Genomic DNA, 23,536 nt, shown 5'->3' with positions numbered 1-23,536 from the left:
ATAGCATACATTGTATTGGTGATTGATTAATTAAACGTGAGTTTTCCAAATCAATTCTCAACATTGCTGCTTTGCACTACGCATAATTCATATGCATTCTCAATGTAATTGTCACATGTGTATTGGGAAGAATAACAGTCTCAGCATCAGAAGGAATAGGAAACAAAATTAATGTCCAATCTATCACCTTCAAATGACACTCAAACACTACAGTTTATTATAATGGTTACGATGGTTGCGCCCTTGAAAAAGTAGTTTTCAATAAAGATAGAATATTTAAGAAATACAAATTTGTCTCATTTTGACTGTATTGGGATTCACTGCATTTCTATCACTGAGATTTCTTTTTTTTTTTGTAATTTGTATTTTATTGATTTTTCCAACCAAATGGGATGGGGGAGGGTACAGAAGGGAAGGGGGGGGGGGGGGAGGGGGTTGATACAACACAATACAATGGTTTATACCTTTATCATAACATATACATATTTCGTACATACTGAGGAATTGAGAACTTCGGTGCTACCTTGTACACATTCTACACAGTCTACCCGCAGGAGCCTGTCTACCCATTCATCGCAACCTGCTAGTATCCCCCTGCCTTTCTTTGTCTCACTTCTATTCTCTCGGGAAATACTCCACTCTCCCTACAAAAATTTTGCCTATTGGTTTGTTTTGGTGAGTGTAGCGCACTGGTTCAGTGCTTCTGCGTGTAAGTGTCTTGTGTCTCGTCGTAGACTACGTCTAACGTAGTACTTCCCTGTTTGGATGAGCTAACCCCTCTCCATTTGCGCCATTTTTCCCATGTCCCTTGGACATGGCGTGATTGGGGAGAAAGTTTACCAAACTGTGTTTCGTAGGACATCTGTTTGTCTAGTTCTTGGACGAGGTGTGGAATCAAAGGGGGTGTGGTAGATTTCCATGATCTAGCTATTAGTTTTTGTGCAGTCAGTAGCATGTGGTATATCAGCTTCTTTGTTGTGGGGGGTAGAGTTTCGGGGAAATCTAGTAACAGGCAGGTTGCGGGTTCAAAGTCGATGACTACGGCCGTGACCTCTGCTATAAGTTTATGAACTTCGTTCCAGAACCTGGCTAACCGTGTGCATCTCCACCAGATGTGCAAGACCGTGCCCTGTTCTCGGTCACATCGCCAACATGATTGGGTTGTGTTCGGGTATATTTTATGTAACCGTGTCGGGACCATGTACCACCTGTATAATGTTTTCTGGTGTTGTTCTAATAGTGGGGCGGATTTAATCAATTTCCTCACCGACGAGGTGATGTGACGCCATCTGCTTTCAGGGATGGTTAGATTCAGGTCCGATTCCCATTGTTTAGCTTGGGTCGAACTATGGAAAGGTTGATATTGTTGTAGGAGTTTGTAACATTCTGAAAGTGGTTTAAACTTAGTTGGGGGTTTTCCTGCAATACCAATTTTTTCCCAAATGGAGAGGATATTCGGTCCTTGTGTGTGACTTTTTTGGGGTTTTTCTTTGGGTTGTTTGTTGAGGAAAGATTGGAGTTGTACATAAGAGTAATGTGATGTGTTCGGGATATTATACTCTGAGCTTAGTTTAGTGAAATCAATCAATTTGCCCTCTTTACACATCTGCGATAGGTGGGTGACCCCTTTAGCAATCCATGGTTTGGCGTGAAATGTCGGTATGCAGTATGTTATGGCTTCTAGGGGAGTTGCCAAAGAGATGGGTTGCCCAGTGTCGAGTTTTGATCTGTGCAAATCCCAAGTGTGGAGGGCAAGGGCCAGTTGTGCAGGTATGTCTGGTGTTTTAGGTCTAGATTTTTTGTTCAGCCAAAGTAAGTTGGAGATTTGAAAGGGTTCTATTGAGTCTGATTCCATTTGCACCCATTGGGGTTGAGACTCCTTATTAATGTGGGTCAGCAGGGAGGTGAGTACTGCTGCTTGGTGATATGATTTGACATGGGGGAATGCCATCCCACCCTGTTTAATCGGGGCCATCAATACCTTTTGGGAGATTCTAGCTCGGCCTTTTCCCCAAATGAATTGCGTCAGTTTAGCTTGTATGTCCTTGAAATATACTTGTGGCGCTCGCATGGGGAGGTTCCTAAAGACATATTGCAGTTTGGGTAGGATAGTCATTTTTATCGCCGTTATGCGGTCCGACCATGTCAGAAAGAGTCTGTCCCAGCCCCTGAGCACTTCTGTGCATTCCCTCCACACCCTGTTATAATTAGAGGGGAACATATCTGCTATGTTTTTAGTAAATGTAAGGCCTAGGTATTTTATGTTGTTCTTTCTCCATTCAAATTGGTATTGTTTGCGTAGGTTGGAGATCGTTTGTGTGTCTAGGCGGAGACCCATCGCCTGTGTCTTGGTGGTATTAAGGGAGTAATAGGACAGCTCTCCATAGTCCTTAATGATTTTCATGATATATGGTAGGGAGCTTTCTGGTCTGGAGACGTATAGCAGAATGTCATCCGCAAATGCCCCTATCTGTATTTGGCGATCATGCCAATCAACTCCTGTGATCTCCGGGTGGGTTCTAATTGCGGTAAGTAAGGGTTCTAAGGCCAGTACATAGAGTAAGGGGGACAACGGGCATCCCTGACGTGTGCCGTTTGTAATTTGGAATGGTTGCGACATAAATCCCGCTTGGAGTACTTGGGCCGCGGGGTGGGAGTAGAGTGCGAATATTTGTTTGATGAATTGGGGTGGGAGACCGTATCTCTCTAATACCTGTCGGAGAAATGGCCACCTCAGACGGTCGAATGCCTTTTCTGCGTCTAATGCTAATAGCAGGCCGCCTGGGCCTGACCTCCTCATTCTCTCTAGAGTGAGGGATAATTTTCGGGTGTTGTCCAGTCCTTGTCTACCCAGCACAAACCCAGTCTGGTCGTCATGTATGAGTGATGGTAAGATTGGTCCCAGTCTGGAGGCCAGTATCTTTGCGTAAATTTTGGCATCCGTGTTTAGGAGTGAGATGGGTCTAAAATTTTTGCATTGATCTGGGGTTTTACCTGGTTTGGGTAGGGTAACTATTGTTGCTAGTAGCATTTCCGGGGGGAGCTCGCCAGTAGTTGTCGTGGTCTGGAATATCTTTACTAGCCACGGACCTAATATCCCTGCAAATTTTTTATAGTATGCATTAGATAGGCCATCTGCCCCCGGGGATTTCCCTGTTGGGAGTTGGTTTATGGTGCGCAGCACTTCATCTAGGGTGATAGGCTTAACCAGGGCGTCAAGTTGGTGTTGTGTAATAGAGGGGAGGGGGAGATGGGTCAGGTATTCGTTAATGGTCTTGACATCCCGGGCAATGATTCCCGGTTGGTCTTTCAGGTTGTAAAGCCCCGCATAATAATTTGCGAATTCTTGGGTGATATCCGGTGGGTTCAGAATCTTTTTATTATTTGGGCCTAGGAGGTGTGCTATCTTAGAGGCTGTTATTCTGTCTCTTAGTCTGTTAGCTAAGTATTTGGTGGCCTTTCCGCTGTGGTGGTAAGAGGTTGCCTTCATTTTGTGGAGGAAATATGCTGTCTTTTCTGCTTGTAGGTCCATGAGTTGGTCGGACAAGGTTTGGATTTTGGTCGCCAGGGTTGGGGAGGGGGACTGTTTGTTTAGTGAGTTGAGGATTGCCAATTGTTTCTGACAATCTATTAGTGTCTTTTGCCTGTGTTTCTTAAGGTAAGATGCACGCCTAATAAATAAGCCCCGTACTACTGCCTTGTGTGCCGACCACACCGTCGTATCTGAAACATCCTCGGTCGCATTGGTGTGGAAAAATTCAGTGAGGTCTGCCCTCATCTGGTCTACGAATGGTTGGTCATGTAACAAAGATTCATTCAGTCTCCACTGACCCCTACCCTTAAATTGAAAGGAATCATGCAATTTCAAATAGATTGGGCTGTGATCGGACCAAGTTATGTCTCCAATGGTACAGGCCGAGACCTGTGCTAAGGTGGGTTGATCAACATAGAAGGTGTCTATACGGGTATACGTGTTATGCACCGTCGAGTGGAAAGAGTAGTCTCTCTCGTTTGGGTGTAGTACTCTCCAGCTATCATACAGGTTGTGCCTCGCCAATAGTTTTCCTAAAGTTTTACCTGCAGCCAGCATGGTTTTTTTTCTCACCTCCTTGGGGTGGGCCGAAGTGTCTAATTCAGGAGATGTAAAAAAATTAAAGTCCCCACTCAATACCAGACCTCCCTGTTTGTGTTTGTCAATTTCTACAAGGAGCTGTTTAAGGTAGCGTTCCGCCCCTGTGTTAGGGAAGTAAACGGACACAAGGGTATATTGTACGTTGTTGAAAAGGCCTACTAGTATAATATATCTACCCTGGGGATCAATGGAGCAAGTTTGTTCTTGGAATGCCACATCCTTGTGTATTAGTATGGAGGTACCTTTCGATTTGTTTTCTGAAAGGGCGTGATATTGGTTCGGGAATAGTTTAGTGAAGATTTCAGGGGTTTTTTGTTTTTTGAAATGCGTCTCCTGTATACAGGCAATATCTACCGACTGGTCCTTCAGTTCTTGTAACAATAATCTACGTTTGCCCGGGGAATTAAGCCCCTTAACATTGTATGTCAACACTTTCATACTAGGGTGATACTGGGGTAGTGGACGCTGGGTTTAGTCTCTGTAAGTCACTTGGTGGGTGTAATTGTTTAACATCTTGGGGCTTCAGCACATGCAGAGGAAATCTTGTCTCGGTACATGAGAAAGGTATATGGGTTTTTGGAAGGTTTGTGGGTTTTGGGGGGGGACAGGGGAAGTAGGGGTTAACCTGTGGGTCTCGTACCCAAATCGGCTCCCAGGAGAGGTGCCGTAACTCGTCGCCTGGTGGGCAGGCGCGAGGTGTGGGGGGGGTGGTGGTAACACTGACTATTGTGTAGTGTCAATCACCGTAAAACCTCGAGCATTTGCATCTTAACTATGGTACAACCAATAAACATGTCATGGTTCACAACTGTACTACTAGTAAAACTTGAAACATTACTTTGCAGAGTATATTGTCGTGGTTATGTATGAATGCTAATTGGGCAGTGCCGGAGTCTAGCCAGCGAAGTCGCTGCCTTCAATAAAGTTAGTAGTGTCCATAAGAATGTCTCTGTTGGGTTCTCATTGTCCCTGGAACTGGGCGAACGTGGCAGCCCGTAGAGAACTAACTGGAACAGTCAGTAGTGTAACATGTGTAGTGTGTGGTTCATAGTTACGTGTCGATGAGCAGGAACGATGAAATTAGCGAGTCGCCCATTCCGGTGACATCCGCGAAACAGTAGTCGCATGGGTTGGGGCCGTTGTCGGGATTGGGAGACCCCAATCCTTCAATCTCTGGAGTCCTTGCGTAGCGTTGTTAACGGCGTGTATTCCATCTTGATAGGAGATCAGCAGTTTGGCCGGGTATCCCCAGCGGTAGATTATGCTTTGTTCTCTCAAGATAGAGGTTATACCCGACATAGATTTTCTGAAGTGCAGGGTGTCCGCCGATAGGTCCGCGAAGATTTTAATGGTCCCATATTTTCCCGGTAGGTCTGCATTTCTGCTGGCCTTTATAATCCTTTCTTTTGCATGGAAAAAGTGAATCCTCGCAATCACATCTCTCGCCGCTGTCGGTGGAAGGTGTTTCGGCCTGCGTAGTCTGTGGGCCCTGTCAATGATGAGTTGGTCTGGATGAATTTCGGGCGTGAGTTCGTGGAACATGTCTAGGAGGTAATCGTTCAGGTTAGCGTTTTGTACCGTCTCCGGGATTCCCCGGAACCTAAGGTTGTTCCTCCTAGATCTGTCCTCCATATCTGCTATTTTCAGTCTCTGCGTTTCCAGAGTTTCCTCCATTTCTTGGAGTTTGTCTGCTAGGCTGTTGTGTGCTCCAGCGTATTCGTCCATCTTGGTTTCAATTTGAGATGTGCGGTTACCAATTTCTTGTATATCTTTGCGGAGTTCAGTCGCCAGGGACTGAATCTGCTTTTGTATGTTATGTTGTAAGGATTCTGAGAATTCTGCCATGAGTGCACGAATTCCCTCCATCGTGATAAGTTGTTCTTCTGGCTCCCGAGTTGGGGACGCTTGTGGTGAGAGGGAGTGTTCCCGCTTGCTGTGTCCGCCGCCATCTTGCGCAGGCTCCAGTTCTTCTCTGAGCTTGGAGGCCGCATTCTTTGCCAGGAAAAATGAGGCACGTTCTGTCTTCCCAGACTTGGTTTTTTGGCGCTGGGACATTGTGGTGTCTGTCTCCTAGCTGTTTAGATTGGTTTGCTCTGTGTACCGCTTATTTTCTGCTCGTTTTCGGTTTCACCGCCGGGAGCTACTCTAACATGCGGCTGCTCAGCTCCGGCGTCAGGCCACGCCCTATCACTGAGATTTCACTGAAATTCCAACCCAGTCAAGAGATATATAGAGACAAAGTAGGAGCTACTTTGTGTCTGTATATTTCCTCTGCCTGGCTTTTTTAGACTCTGGACGGAGCTAGTGTCAATCCTGACAGTCGTCACCAGTGCAGGGTCTCTGTCTGTGGAGGATCCTGTGGATCTTCCAGATCCAGCGGCCATGTCACCATTGGGGGTCTTTTCGATTTCAACAGATGGTGACAGTGCCACTTTAACCCCTTAAGGACCAAACTTCTGGAATAAAAGGGAATCAAGGGGTTAAAAGCATAAACAAATATTCTGAGTAGATTTTGCATATTTTATGCTTGTTTCTTTATTATTATTTAACAGGCATGTTCAAAACATTGCAGAACACCATATTCCAGGGATCCACCAGTGTTAGATTAAATAAGTAAGTCATGTTACAGTTAGTAACAATTGTTTTCTAATAATTAATCTCCATAAATAGTTACTTCAAGCTCCAAACCACTACAGTGATTAAAAGTGGTCATGGTGCCTGGACTCTGCATGTACAGTGCATCACTTTGAAAGGCTGCACATACGGAGTTCAACCCCTCTGCTGCTGGAGATGTAAATACACCTCCATCCGGATGTGTCATTGGGGCATCATTAGGCAGCCTGGACTTTCTGATTTCAATACTGTGCATATTCCAATGCACAGAATTGATTTTATTGGCTTTGAGTGGTCAGCCGACACTCTAATCCAGTGATTTCCACAGGGATCAATGTCATCACCAGCAGCCAGCAAGGACCCAGGTAAGATGGCAAACCCTTACTAAATGGTTTGCCCCATTACTGGGAAACAGGGCCAGGAAAGGCCTGATATCCTAAAAACTACAACAGTCTGTAGTGACTATAATGATACTTGGAGTAGCCCTTTAACTTTTTATAAAAATAAATAAATTGCTGTCTTTCTATCGCACCCATTTTTTTTAGTAGTTGTAGTTCAACTGTTTACTTTCTGTAGCAGAAAACTGGCACTTGAAGTACAAGCCCATGAAACCCTTGATGTGCCCATAAAGCAATGCTGTACACAGATTTGTAGGTTACGAGATTAAATCCTAAGAATCTGACGTGAATGCAGAAATATCTAATGTTTCTGTTTTCATTACGTTTAAGCTATTAGGTTTGCATACATTTAATACATTATGTACAGAAAACATAAAAATAAACCAACCCCAACCTCGAGTGTCAGTTTAAAGATATGAAATCTCACAATCATATTACTATTTTATATTTATAATCAAATAAAAGGTAAGTTAAGCTAAATACTTTATTATCCTTTAAAAAGAAGTTGGTAACAGATGTGTCTGGGATGTGTGCAACTTGCTAATGAGAAACATTTCAATAGGATTTGTAATATTCTAAAAATGTATCTCATCAATTTGTCTATAATAAATAATATGCTTGTGTTTAATCAGCAGTTTTTTGAACAAGTAAACAGAATCTAACAAAAAAAGCAGCACTGCAGCCACCCAATTTGCCCTCTAAAAATGGAGAAGCAGATGCTTAATTATACTTCCCTAAATTTGCTGACCTTGCTCAAACCATCATTAAAAATAGCAGGCAAATGGCCAAAACATTTGTTTTAAATGATTGTCACTTTAGCAAATTTGCTTAACCTTGCAAAGTTATTTGCTATTTAAATGTCTCTTAAAATGATGGAAGAATGGTTTATGGGAAAATACCATAGTCCTCTAACGACTTTTCCAAAATTTTGTGGATTTTTGGCTGAGGACTTTTTGGCACTCTTGCAACATGTTTTCCCTTTAAGAGTGCCCATTATGTATTTGTTTTTGTTTAAAGAACATATAGGGCATTAGTAAAGGGCAGATTTGTCTTTCTTCTGATAATATTGCTGCAGCTGCATCCTCTCTCTCTATTAAAATATATACAGTAAGAGCGAGACTATATACCTACAACCACACATCAGTCATGGAATAGGATCACTTGGACTGGCTGTCACAGTGATCCTGTGGTCTTTTCAGACTACTACTGGATAGCTTCATGAGTGATGTTTCCATTAACCACAAGTACATGCCATATGTACCATTATTAATAAAGACCAATCTCTCGGGACAGTGCTCCTCATGATCACTTGCCTTAGGGGACATCCACACAGTTACTTTGGTGACACAAATCCAAGAGAGGCTGTCATTCTGGCTTCACTTTACATGGCCACCATATAAGGTGCGTTGGCCATCACAAGTACATATGTGGATGTGCCTCACCCTGTTCAGTGACCATCATGAAGGGTTAGAACATCAAATTAATTATTCTGTTTTATTGTCTTAACTATATAGAAAAAGATTTAAATGTAGAGATGCATAAAGATAAAAAACATTCTGTAAGGGGGCGTGGCCGACAGAGAAGCAGAGCGGACGTCTTTTCACGGAGCTCCGTCCTGCACGATAGTTAAAGCGGAAAATCTACTAAATCGTGGAATTCCGTCACAAGAGACAGATACCCCCCAATAGCAGAAACAATGGGGAAAAAAAATAAGAAGCATCAAGGTCCGACCAAGCCCCAACAGCCGGACATCAGACTAGCTTTCGAGCGGCCGGCGAACACACAGAGATCCAAGATGGCGCCTGAGGCCTGCTGCACGCCCGAGGCATCTGAAGCCTCCATGGACGAAGAAGACTCACTGCCTTCGCCTAGATCCTCTGCCGCAGAATCGGAGGAAGATGAGGCACCTGCCACAAAAGGTGACATTAAACGGCTCCTACTGGAGATGAGGCAGATATGGAGGAGCGACCTCCAGAAAATGAAGACAGAAGTGGAGGGGGTAAGACAGAAAGTCACCTCCCTGGAAACAAGAGAAAACACCAGAGATGACAAAATAAGTACGGCAAGCCGAGATATTCAAGAACTTACCGCACAAGTAAGTCAAATGAAACGCACACTCACCACAATGGAGGTCAGGCACAGGCGGAAAAATCTGCGCCTTAGAGGCATTCCCGAAAGAGTCGACAGCACACAGCTCTTGCCATACTCCCACAACCTCCTGACAGCCATGGGCATTGATGTCAGCCCTCACCTACCACCGATCACCTCGGCGTTCAGAGTGCGAAAGTCAGCGGCAGCACCAGTATCAGCACCTAGAGATGTAATCGTGCTGACCCGAGACATCTCCGTGAGGTCCACCATACTCACAAAATCCAGAGAGATGGGGACTGTATCAGTGAACGGCCACAACATAGCTATCTACCCTGACACTCCATTTTCCATCCTCGCGGAAAGGAGACAGCTAGCTCCAATAGCCAGGAAGCTAAGAGCCGCCAATGTTAGGTACCGCTGGGGCATGGAAGGGTCCATCCTCACGGAGATTAAAGGAGAAAGTTGCACACTCACCTCGGGGGACGACCTGGAGTTATTTCTACAAAGGGCAGGCCTGACAACCTCCCTACAGCAGAACTCCCCTCATCCCACCAAAACTCCGAGAGACTCGGTGTGTGCCGGCAAGCAACGGAACAGTGCCCTGCACAACACCACACTTAAGAGACTGAATCCACTAATAAAAGCTGTGAAACCCAGATCCGATGAATAAAGGAAACAACACAGAGGAATCAGGAGCTATCTAGACCCCCACACGACACATCATGATACGATGGTCCACAGGACTCTGCCATTGGACACTGATCCTTAAGATCATCTAATGTATACAGTAATAGCTTGACTTGCAGAAAACGCTCTACACTGTATTATTGTTCGCTATTGTTCAATATTGTTATACCTTTTATTATATCCCCTAGCTGTCGCTAGTATGATCACTTATTATGCTAAACTTGAATATATTGGAAAAAACAATTATATATGTTGTTCTAAATTGAATAAAAAATATAAATTGAAAAAAAAAAACATTCTGTAAATAAATTCCTATGTAAGATTTACCGACAAAACTTCTTCCAATTTGATGTTGTGGATGTAGGAATGCATTTTCAAAGAGGATCATAGACGCAACGCAGTGTTATACTGTAGCCATAGGACATAATGATCTATGGTATGTCATTGCAAATCTGGAGGAAGATCAACTGTATTGTGGGAATATTTTATAGAAAAACGAAACTGGAGTGTAAACCAAGGACAGGCGTCCAGGGAACACTAGTGAGATACTGATCTGAGTTGTTAGTCACTTAAAATAAAAAATCATTTAATTGGTATACAAAACCATGAACTTAAAGTAAATGAAAAAAGAAAGAATATAAAAGGTGAAAAATTAATTAATAATAAGTGCACTCTAACAGGGGGGAGGGTAGGAAGGTAGCTCAGGGAGCTCAGGGATGAGCTTAGGCAAAGGGTAAAAGGAGGTAAAAGTAGTATACAGCTATATAATAGTCCATGCAAGAGTATATTGCTCTCTAAAGAGGTGGACATAAGCTATAGGGGCTACTATGAGAAACACTCCAATACCCAGAGCAACAAAGTACAGGAACGGGTTAACTCCAGGATACTGTAGAAATCAGTGTTATATAGAGTAGTTCACATATGCTATGGTAATCGAATGAGTCCTTGGAATGTACAAAAGCCCGCTAGAGAACCCCAGTAATTGGCTACATAAGAGGATAAAGTCCTAGAACAGTGTTACAAATTGATTCACACTGGCTGCTTGGATACAGTACATCCTCAAGGAATTGTGCCATATCTGAGGTATAAACTCATGCTAAACCCTGAATACCGCTCCAAACCGGCTACCAACCCTCTTGCCCTAGTTAAACACCCCAAACAGTGGTAAAGAAATAAGTGCTGTGCTTTTTAAAAAAAACATATTCTGCCTAACGCGTTTCGGCGCTAAAGAGAGCGCCTTTCTCAAAGGCTATCGACGGAGAACTGACTACGGGCTCGTATTAAGTATGTTGTACTGAAAAAAATGAGCCAATCAGTGATGAGTGTGGGCGGCGTTCTATTCAGCCGCAATAGCCATATATGAACCTTCAGGGCTCAGGGGAGATAGTAAACCCATTCTTCATGGCATGGAAATAAATATTGAGAATTATTGAGAATACACCAATGATGCAGTTCCTAACTTTGTTATCTGCCGGAATGTGAAGAAAAAGCTGGAACCTGAGTTGGTGGTTAAGGGGACATTATAGGCATGCAGACCACTTCATCTCAGTGAATGATCTGGGTGCCATATTGCCCCATTTTAACCATGTAGTTGAAAACATTGCCTTTCTGCAGAAAGGCAATGTTTGCAATACAGGGTTTAAGTGTTTCTAGTGGCTATCACTCCGAGGAAACAAGCAGAGTAAAGCTCTACTATTTCTATCAGATAGTCTCAGAGTGGTGGCATTTTGCCATGCATGTGCACTAGCCTCATAATGCTTTCCTATGGCAAGACCATCCATGGAGACTGCTGCAGATAGGGAAAAAAAGTAAGTAAAACATTTTTTGTTCTCCCCAAAGTTAGGGGTTGTGGACCTAGATGACCACCAGGGCACTGTAGCATTATAAATACACATTTGTACTATTAGTGCTATAGTGTTGCTTTAAGAAGACAAAGTGTTTCTTACGCTTCACCTATCAGAGGGAGCTTTCACATAAGATAACATGTCAAGTTAGTTGGTTTTTGAAAAAATGCAAAGATCTACCTAGGTAAACTTACTGCCTTACATTACTAATTATTCTGAGTTTCTATGCTCAGTTACTTATTCTTAGTATGAGTATCGAACATATTTAATCAGCCATCTTAAAACAAACAGAAATTGTTTTGCACAACCAGTTCTTCTTTGAAGTAAATTACTCTTCATCTTTAGTGCTAGACCTGAAAATATTTTGGCATAAGCAAATGCCTTGCTATAAAGCAATGTTATCAGAATGACATTCAGATACTGCAAAATCTCTAATATTTATATTCTTAACAAGAAATTCCTATGTATATACACACAATCAATAAATATTATTTAATACAATTTTAAAATATTTAGCATAACTTGCAGGCAAGTAAAAAGGTTGTCTATTAAGTATGCTAGACAAATGATAAAGCAATAATTAGATTTGGCCAACAGCAAAATAGCCAACAGCAAAATAGAAGCTCACAGATAGAAGGGGAAATCCAGAGGCAAACTAGAGAAAGTGCTGTGGTTTGGCTGATTTTTATTCAGAATTTCTCTACATACTAAATGATGAGAAAATATAGTTTTTCCAATTTAATATAAAATGTTGCACAGAAGTTTCTGTAAATATTAGACGTTTCATTTATTTAAGAAAACAAATAAAATATGATGCAAATGTGAGTATAAAGCAAAATCCTATTAACGCTTAGCAAGTAGATAACTGGAATACTTTTATAAAAATGCAGAAACACACAGATAAATGGCAAATATTTAGGGAAGACAAGTGTTCCATTACCCCCTTGATTAGAAAAACCTCTCCAGCAAAATTGTGTTTAAATTGGAAAAGAAACATAAGGCTGTTTGACGAAAAATACCTTAAGGGTATTTTAGATTAAAGATTTAAAATGTATGTATAATGTCAAGTAATGGCAGCCGGGGCAACCGAATTACTATATAAAGAAGTAAACGAAATTCAAGACAGGCAGTGAGCAATAAATATTGAATGATAGAAATGTGGAACTCTAGAGAAGGATAGACTCTACCTTCCAAGTGTAGCTTGAAGATAAAGCTTTTCTATATGATATCGTAGAGGTGAATTACATTACAGATACAGAAGGCGATGATTATATTCTAAAGGCTAGCATTATTTATTTTCAGATACTAGCTAGATAATATAGTATAGAGTTTACATGCCACTAAGGTATACTATCTCTTTTTTTTTTTTTTACTAAAAAGTAAGGTAAGGTAAGGTATACTATCTCTTTTTTTTTTTCCTAAATGGATATGTATTGAGTTTATAAAAGTATCTGAAGGATCTATTAACTAAACAGCACATGGTCATGGGCTAAATAGTGAGTTTTATAAAATATCGGATAAAGACATTAATTTAAAAATGTCAGTTGCTAAAAAAAAAATTCTGAACACTCATGCAAAACAAAATACTTAAAAATAAACCAAAAACTAGTTTTACATTTTAAAATGCAAATTGATACTTATATGTAATGTCTACATGTTTTAAATATTTCCTCTTTAAACCATGACATAAAAGAAAAAAAAGATAGTGTAGAACCACCTGCTTAGGGTAACACTAGTTTAACCCCTTAAGGACCAAACTTCTGGAATAAAAGGGAATCATGACGTGTCAGACACGTCATGTGTCCTTAAGGGGTTAAAGCATTCTCCAAAAGTCTTAATCATAGGAAAAAGGTACTCCTTTCTAGTATGTCTTCATTGCTCACATTGTAACGGAGTTGGACTCCTCTTGCCTAACCAGGTAGAATTAGCAACAAAGATAAAAGAAAAAAAACAGCGCAGGGACCACAGTTGAACATAAAACAATTTATTTCATATTTTACAGAAAATGCGTACAAACTTTAAAAAAAAATGTAGTGTACTTACAAGAAAGCATCTCCCATTTGCACATCAAATAAGGAGTCTGACTGTATAATAGTCTTACTGCTAAGCTACGGACATCTCTTTGGAAATACTTGTATTCATGTCTCTGTAGGCTACCAGCCTCCAGTTCAACCTGCTCATGATTATGAATGGTGCCTCATAGAAATTTAGCTTCTTCTGATGCAGTTCCTTTTTTTTTCCTGAAATTTGAGTTTGCAAAGGAATCTCTCATTAGGTATCCACCCTATCAATACCCTTACTCTTCTTCTACCAGAATTATAAGCAGGAAGTTGCTTATAATTCTCTAAGCAACATCCTTTTCTGTTTGCCACCTCTTGAAGACTTTCTTACTCTCAAATGATAACGTTACTTATTTGTGGCAATGTTATTGATGTTTATGACTAATAAACATGGCTGTTTTTAAACATTCGCACATTTTCACAGTCTTTCAAATGTATCAAATAAATAAAAAAAATAGAAAAATAAGATTTCTAGTGAGTCTTTGGTAAAGATATGGCAGCTTAAACTTCCTAATTCAGAGTCTCTTTTTTTCTGACCGTAAGTGTGTCAATATCTGTTGAAATCTGACCTTTTGCAAATTGATAAAACGAGGACACACTTTTCACACATAAAGCTTTTAGCAAGCTAAAGTGTTTTATAGGTCTGGAGAGTCCCTTTAAATTCACAGGACCTCTGCACATTGAGTGACCTATGTAATTTTAGTGGTCTTTTAAAGGAACAATCCATGTATAAAAGCCACTACAGCATGTATAGAATATTCATTCTATATTCATGGTGCCAGGAGTGGTACCACAGCCCATCATAACTAGTACATTTGTTTTAGAATTATTTGACTTCTCGCCTGGGGTCTGTTAGGCACCGCTCACTATCTCTACTGCAGCCAGAAACTCTCAGCTCGGAGCAAAGCTGGGTTGTACAATGGCCTGGCAGCGGGGAGGCAGGCAGCAGTGTCCCTTGGACCACAGGTAAGAAATCAGACAGATCTAAATCCGTTTGGCTACTTACAACAGATATTCGCCAGGTCAGCCTTGACCCCATAACCACTAAGGCACAGAGGAATGTTCCTTTAATGATAATAGGTAATGCTGAGTCAACTTAATTTTATGTGCAATGACATATCATAAAATCAATACAGAAATCAGGAATATTGAGTTCAAGTTAGGTTGTTAATAAAAAACAGAATTCAGAGGTAATTTTCTATATCCTCTTTGGACCAAAGTCTGCTTTTTGTTTTATGTATTTATAGTCTTCTAAATAAAATATGCTCAGAAACACTTACATTTAATAAATGTTGTGTCTCCTGTCAATCAATTTATCAAATTAACTATGTCTATGTATTTATTAGAGTAAGTACGTATTGCTAATAAAAGTAACTATGTAATTAAAATATACAAGAACGACTAATGCAATGGGTTGAAAGGAAGGATGTGATCATGTCAACTGCTCCAGGTCTAATTAAATATAAAACAGTATAAATAAATATATAAAAAGATTGCATAGGTAACTTGGCTTTGCAACATGTTTACAAGTCAAGATTAAATATAATTAACAAATTATTCAAAAGAGCATTAAAGGAGGTAGATTTTAAGAGTAAAGGAAATTTAAAAAAAAAATTATATACAAGTTCTAAAGGTTGCATGTTGAAAGGTAGTCTATTGAAAGCTTGTAATTGTAATGTCAATTGTACAACCGTTTACAAATCAAGAGCATTGGGCAAAGCATTTTCGGATTTGTAGGGTGCATGAAATCTGTTTTGAATAGTTTAAGCTTCAGCTCTTAGAGAGCTACAGCTTAAACTTCAGCTGAAGCTTAAACTATTCAAAACAGATTTCATGCACCCTACAAATCTGAAAATGCTTTGCCCAATGTTCCTGATTTGTAAACAGTTGTACAATTGACATTAAATTGTAAATCATTTTTTTTTATTTCCTTTACTCTTAAAATCTACCTCCTTCAATGCTCTTCCAAATAATTTGTTAATTATATTTAATCTTGACTTGTAAACATGTTGCAAAGCCAAGTTACCTATGCAATCTTTTTATATATTTATTTATACTGTTTTATATTTAATTAGACCTGGAGTGGTTGACATGATCACATCCTTCCTTTCAACCCATTGCATTAGTCGTTCTTGTATATTTTAATTATATAGTTACTTTTATTAGCGATACGTACTTACTCTAATAAATACATAGACATAGTTAATTTGATAAATTGATTGACAGGAGACACAACATTTATTAAATCAACATTCCAACATTATCAACATTCCAATTTGTAGCTGGGATTTCTGTGATTGTAATAATTTAAAAAGCTTCTTGCCATCCTTGTATATCTATAAAAACAAACTCTGCCTGCAACATAAAAAAAAACATGGATTGAGGCAAATTTATAAACATGATGTTATTTTTTTTGTGACTTCTGTAGGAGAAGACTAATTCACCTTAAAATTGTTACTTTCCCTAAGTGGCAATACTTTCCAAAGTTACATTTTCAAAGATCTTCTTTTTATAAACTCTAAATTAGTTTAGCCTCGTCTTATTGTAAGAAAGCTCATCATGTAAAAAAAGTGGTCTATTCTATAAAGAGGTTGTTTGATTGCCAAATAGGTTGCAAAGTCATCTACCACTCAAACATTTGAAGGAACACTCCAGGTCAATGAAGGACTTTAGGTTGCTAAAATGCTTTATGTGTCAAGAATGTGTCCACTTTTTTTCATTATACAAAAAGTGTGATTTCAATAGAAACTGCCACTTTTATAAATTAACCTTAGCTAACTGGTTGTTTAGCTCAGTGATGCTAAACTCAAGAGGCAGCAATTGTCCAGAGCACCTTCAAAGACTTCTCAATGAGCTGAGCTACATTGGAAATGTTATGATTGGACAACCACATAAAATCTATGCTGGGTAAAAATGGGAGGGCTTGCAAGGTCCTCAGACAGGGGATCTGTAGCATTTGAAATCTGTTATTAGATATACCCTTAATGAGAAAAGGCAGCAATGGATGCATGCTTGTTTTCCTTGGGGCCATAGCTACTAAATTAAATATTTTTTCATTGTCTTACAGTATTACAGTGTTTCTTTAAATTAAAGGTACACTCTGTGGCTCAATTGAAACCCATTTATTTGAAAAGACACTCCACTGCCCAAGTACACAATGAATAGAATCACTGTTTAATAGGTATACCTCAAATAAAAGTGTGCATGTATTTAATGATGCAGATTTTTTCATAGAGACTATATCTAACAACCGCTTGAAAAAGCTGCAGTTTTTTTTCCTGTTAACTTTGCAAACTCTCCCCTTTTTCTCCAGTCCAGACAGTCTGTCTCCGTCCAATCACAGACATTGCAATGCAGCTCAATGAGAAGTCTTTGCAAGGCAGGTGCTCTGAGTTGAGCTGCACTGAGTTAACCAAACTAGGATGTAACAGGACTTGTTATCTGCTTGAAAGCCAGGTGGGGAGGGGGGTGTAACCAGGTTAATTTATAAAAAATTAAATTTCTATTGAAATCTGTGCTGTTTGCAAAATGAATAAAATAGGACACACATTAAACTAAAGTGCTTAATGGGTCTGGAGTTTCCCTTTAATGCAAGGTTCTCCAAGTTCTGGCCCTCCAGATGTTGCTGAACTACAACTCCCATGATTCTCAGGCTATCTATTTCCTTCAAAGAATCATGGGAGTTGTAGTTCAGCAACACCTGGAGGGCCAGAGTTTCTAAAACCCTGTTTTAATACATTATTTTGATATACAAAGCTCCTTGTGTTTGATTGGCAGCTGCTTCTGCGTTAAGGATTTTTTTTTTGGAATATGAAGTAGCTGAAACTTAATCAATTTTAGCCTTCTTTAAGTTTTCAAGCAAAGGTTTATGGGCATGGAATCCCTCACGTGATAGGAGTTTTATTCCTTAACTGATCTGAATGCAACTTCTCTTCTAGGAATCTCGGTGTGCCTTCTACTGCCTGGTCAAAAAAGTCCACTGATGGTTTTTCTTGGATATAGCTAAATGTAGCCACAGGACTGTTCAATGCATCATAAACAATATTTACTGCAAATTAACATTCTATCCTAGTATAAACTCTCTTGAAGTACTGCACTCTACCAGTTTCCTGCAACTAATGCATAATGTTTATTTAAAAAAGATATACTGCGGAACTTTATTTTTTTCATTAGAAATATTTGTAGGACCATTCTAAACAAAGACAGATAATTAAAGTAATTGAACAAAATATTAAAAATGCAATTAAAATAAATCTTTATTTACAACAGCTTGAATAAATCTTTATATACAACAGCTTTACTTTTACAAAAAAGAATATGTACACAAATATAATTAGATGTCTATTTATGTTTTGATGCTAATCTTAGTAAAATGTTAATAATTTCATTATTAAAATGTTTAGAATTTTAATAGCGAAACCAGAATATTAGCTATAATATTTTTTTAAAGAATTTCAATATAAAAAACTTGATATATACTACTAATAATAACGGGTTCTAACAAGCATACTTCATAGCCACTGTGTCACGAGTGGGCTCATGTTCGGCTTATAATGGCGTTTACAGAAATTCACTAATACCTGTCCCCATATATTAGTGAGGAAAAAAAAAATGGCTATCATTACAATCTCCATCTTTCTTTCATTATATTGATTCTAGGGGTGGGAGGCATTCCTTATACATCCATTTAGGAGTAACAGGCATTTTGGGTTAAGGGGTGCCCTCGAAGGCACAGAATTAGTATTTCCTTAGTATTTACGTTACCTCTCCCTGTTATCACACCTATTGATACAGACCTGTATTGGCTACATTGTTTGGCAGCGACTATTAGCTAATATAATGTTGCTTTTTTGTTTCCACTACATTGTTGGACTTTTTTAGTTGCACTATCTCTAGCAAGACCATTTTGCCTGTATTACGATCATTTTCTGATATCTTAGTATTCCTATTGCAACACTTCACATTATGAAATACTAATTTTTTTTATTTCTAAAAGGGAGGGAGACGGCCCCTTATCCCTTTGTTTGGAGTTTATATTTAGATATTTTTCTATACTCCTTATACCGCTGGTCTGATACAGATGTTTTTTTTTTTTTTATTATCCTAAACTCACAAAGCTACAGCCTGTACTACCTTCCTCTGTATTCATTATCCCTATATTTGGGTAGAACTACCAGATTTTCATATACAGACATTATAGCTATACTCAGGATAATTGTTTTGTAAATGTGTACATTATTATTTCTGTTTGAATTTTTTAAAGTTAAGTTTTATTTTTAGAAATACCTAGCCTAATTGGTTGATATTTGCCACTCCACCAGCGATGCAGTTATCATTTCTCACTCTCTCCTGGCATTTCCCTTTTTGTTTCTCACATATACTAACACACTGTTTACAAATTAAATACAAATAAATGGTTTATTTTTTTGTTAAGGAGGAAATTCTTCATAAGAAGATAACTGTTTGCTAATTAAACACTAATCGTTTATGGGTTGTTTTTTTACACAGAACTTCAGACTTGTGAACATCTGACTCAGTTTACATGTGGAAATGGGAGATGCATTAGCAGCAAGTGGCACTGTGATACAGGCAAGTACGGTTTGTGAATTAAAATAAAAAAAAATATTTTCACATCAGAGTGTTTTGTGTTAAAAACAAGGTGGTCTAACATATTCGAACTGTGAGATGATAAGTTTTAAGAAAACAAAATTTTCATGTACTCTATCGCTTGATTTTCAGAGATATTTAAATATTAAACTTAAAAATAAATATTTGCTTAACCCCTTAAGGACCAGACTTCTGGAATAAAAGGGAATCATGACGTGTCAGACATGTCATGTGTCCTTAAGGGGTTAATCTTAACTGAAATATAGACATATAAAACATTTTAGAGACAATACAGCATACTTTATCTTGCAGTATTTTTGGCAGGTTCGTTACATACAATTTATTGCTAAATAATATTTTGTCAAATATAGTAAACATGACAAAAATAGATAGAAATGGCTAAAATCCCTGCCTAGGAGAATTTCTATGGAACCTGGAAACATGTTTGTGTATGCAGATTAGCAAACTGCCACAGAGTGTAAAGGAGATTGTTTGTATATAGGCATATTGCCCATATACAGTAAGTATAGATGCCTAGCTAAAACCAGGAATCTTTACTAAAGAGTTCATTTCAGCAATTATATTCATACAATGTGCACAGAGCCTTCCGCTGACACTAGAATGCTGTCCTTTACATTTCTAAATTCTAGATTCATTTCAAGATTCTTGGCCTCCTGTACAGTGAAGAAGAGTTATTTTTATAGTTTCTCTATGTGATGTGTTATCAAAGTTGGATATTTTGTTAAATCCTTGCTGTTTAGTGATTATCGTCAAAGTATTATATTTATATCATAAAAAACAACATATTTGATCTAATTCAAAAGTTCATCAAAAATAAATTGCAGTCCTAATTATACTGAGTAGATTGCATAAACTCCCAATATCGTGCACACATAAAGTTTCTTTAATAACTTTTTCTAAAACATGACATGTTTTGATGATGTAAAAATAGTATAGAAGAGTGATATAAACAAACTCCTACAAGATTGTTGCTGTACAAAGTAATTATTGACTGAGATCTGTAAAGTTGTTAGTTAATTAAACACAGGGCAATATACTATGTCTAATTATGTTTCGAATTAAAGAAATAATCTAATCATGTAAACTAGGGTGGCCATATTTCCCCTTTAATTAGACACTTAAAATACATTATCTAGAAAGGCTATTATTTGAATGTTGGCTTGCTGTATATGTTTCCATTAGTATTCTATGTTAACTCCTTTACTACCAAGGGCTTAAAAAACTAACATTAGGATTATATTGAACTTGGATCCATATCTAGGACAAAAGGGAAGAATAAGACTGCAATTTCCTGTAAAAATGCTTTTTGGATATTTCTTAAAAAAAAACTGGGCAAAAAGATTAAGAGATTATGTGACAACTCTGATCTTGCAATATTTTATACAAGATTAATCTACTTTCATAGAATATGAAATAGATTTAATTTTTTTACCAACCATATATTTAATAGTGTTGCTGGCAGTGTGCAAAGTGCAGCATTGCAATGGTGTCTTAACCCGGGGAGTAAAGAAAAAGTTAAACATGCACACTACAAAGAAAGGTTAACATGCTAATGAGGAACTGTAAACACCAGTGAATACTAGAGCTCACTGGAAGTTGTTATGGTGAAATGATTATTAGGATACTGTACACAGCTGGGACAGCCACTGGAGGCCCTTAAACCGTGCAATGTGAACATTACCGTTCCTGCAGGATGATAATGTTTTAAATTGTAGGGTTAAGCAGACAGACATGGCACAAAACTCCACAAAATGTACCAAGCTGAGATTTTATTATATCAAAAGGAATAGGGGGGTTGAAATAGAGCTCTCACCTTTAGGGTTCTTTGCATATATTAAAAGATCCTGAAGGTAACTTCCCTGCTTGGAGAGTGGTACCCAGGGGGGTAAGTAGACATGAGTTATACTTACCTAAAGCTCTCCCTTATTGGTGCCACTGTCGTCTTTTTAAGCTACTGGCATGTAATCTGAATGAAGCCACGTCCCCGATGTACTCTCATGTATCTTGCAGAGTAAAGCACAAAGGTCTATAAAGAATCCCATAAGACTTGATTTCCGGTTCCCATAACCATCGCTAGTGACGGCTCTGGGAATTGACAAAACAAGACAACAAATGCAACACATTTTGTCAAGTCTTATAGATTTTATGCTTCACCATAAAGCAAAGTAGTCCTTACTTTGTCTTTGGATATTGGTTTGATTTAATTGAAATTAAAATTAAATTCCCACACAGTCAATATAAGTATTTCATAGAAATTATATTTTCTGAAATGTTGTATGGATGGGATAGAGCTGCTTCAAACAAGACCTTTTGTAGGTAGAAGTGCTTTTATCTTCAGATTTTTGTTAACACCTTAAATGTTAGCATTAACATTTTAGAATGTATACAAACCATATTTTGTATAACTGTGAAACTATGTTCTCCATAGTTGTAATAAAACAAAAAAAATAAAGAAAAAAGCCAACATTCATAAGCAAGAATGTATGTTCAATATAATGTCTATTTCTTTAGCCGACTAGCTGTCCCTCAACCCATCTATCCACATGTGTTCTTATTTTACATCGTTAACAGTAGATTACATTTTTGAATTCATTTTATATAAATATTCATGTTAACATTATATACTTTTTAAACCGTTTACATTATTTTTGGAAAGAATAAAATCACTATATTTCTGAATTGTATTTGTTTAATTTTGTGTATACGTAAAATGTTAAAAGATAAAACATTTAATAAGTATGTACTTTTGCTTTCAGATGATGACTGTGGTGATGGCAGTGATGAGATAGGCTGTTCAGTCGCCTGCACTGATAAACAATTTAGATGCTCAACTGGAAGATGTATTCCGGGACACTGGGCTTGTGATGGTGATAATGACTGTGAAGATTTCAGTGATGAAAACAATGTAAATTGTACCAGAACAGGTTGGTATTACCATACAAATTTGAGAGTCCATTATTTAAACAGTTTGAACATGATATTTGCTGAGCTATATATTTAGATAGCAGGCGTAAGTAGTGGATGGAATTCTCTGGTTTTAAATTAACTGCAGACTATGCTGTACTAAATTCAAGCAAACCAATGAAATATTCTAATAGGCTTCTATATTTTTAGAAAAAAATGTTTTGCTTAAAGTTTTGAATCCTTGGTAATATGATATTTCATACATATACAGTAAGTTGATGTGTTTGAGAACTCCGATCGGCACATTCAAAGGCACACTTTAGTGTTGCACATTGTAGGTATGTAAAATGATCACTTTGTAAAAGGAACTTGTTAGAAATAAATGTGAAGAACTCCAAAAAAGAAAAAATCACATCAGCCACGTTAAACACTCTCTGTGTAGCCTTCTTATACAAATAAACAAGAACATTAAGTTAGTGGAGTGCTTGAAAATAGACAATGTTACATACATTTATAGCTATCAAATGTGCATCCAATAGATATAAATTTATACACAAAGTGCATGTCATGTTTTTTATAGTGCAAAACCAATATTGAATAGTTTACTTACTTCTAAATTGGTGCTTTATAAAGTGCATTATATTAGTATGGTATTATAGTATAGTATTATGCAAAAGATATATCACAAAGTACAGTATCAGTTGTAGAGATTGAACTTTCTAATATGACACGTTTATTTTGCATAAATGGCATTGTGAACACACTCAGATTACGGTATACCAATTTCATACCAAAAGGTCCCTCCATTGTATATATGTGTCTATGCAGTAATTTGATGAGATCAGGCATAAACATTGCATGTATCAAAAAAGGAACTGCTATTTTTTTTTAAAGTTCTGCCTGGATTCAAGAATCAACTTTTACCTTTATTGAAGAAGCTTGACTTATATTTTTGTTTTTAGCCATACAAATCTCTGGTCAATTTCAGATGGGTGTGTAAATCTTACTCAAACTCATTGATCTCCAGTTCACATTATAAGAGCCAATCACGACTCATTTATTAATTTCACAACCCATTTTCCTCTGATGCTTCTGACGGTGGACCTTTTATTCTTTTTTGTTGCCATGTGACACGTGTTTAGATTCTCCACCAACTAGTTCTTTGTAAAGCTTTTCTTT

The 23,536-nt window shown here is 38.2% G+C and overlaps 1 protein-coding gene across 1 annotated transcript in view; it reads left to right on the top strand.

The window, feature by feature from the left end:
* Positions 1 to 23,536, top strand: part of LRP1B (LDL receptor related protein 1B) — a 1,140,323-nt gene that overhangs the window by 641,677 nt on the left and 475,110 nt on the right. Inside the window, exons 19-20 of the mRNA XM_063429375.1 lie at positions 19,334 to 19,414; positions 22,210 to 22,377. Coding sequence (XP_063285445.1) covers positions 19,334 to 19,414; positions 22,210 to 22,377 — 249 coding nt within the window. The remainder of the gene's footprint in view (positions 1 to 19,333; positions 19,415 to 22,209; positions 22,378 to 23,536) is intronic.

This window comes from Pelobates fuscus, chromosome 8 (assembly GCF_036172605.1).
Source record: "Pelobates fuscus isolate aPelFus1 chromosome 8, aPelFus1.pri, whole genome shotgun sequence".
Classification (NCBI taxonomy): Eukaryota; Metazoa; Chordata; class Amphibia; order Anura; family Pelobatidae; genus Pelobates; species Pelobates fuscus.
This window is presented reverse-complemented; position numbering and strand designations above follow the sequence as displayed.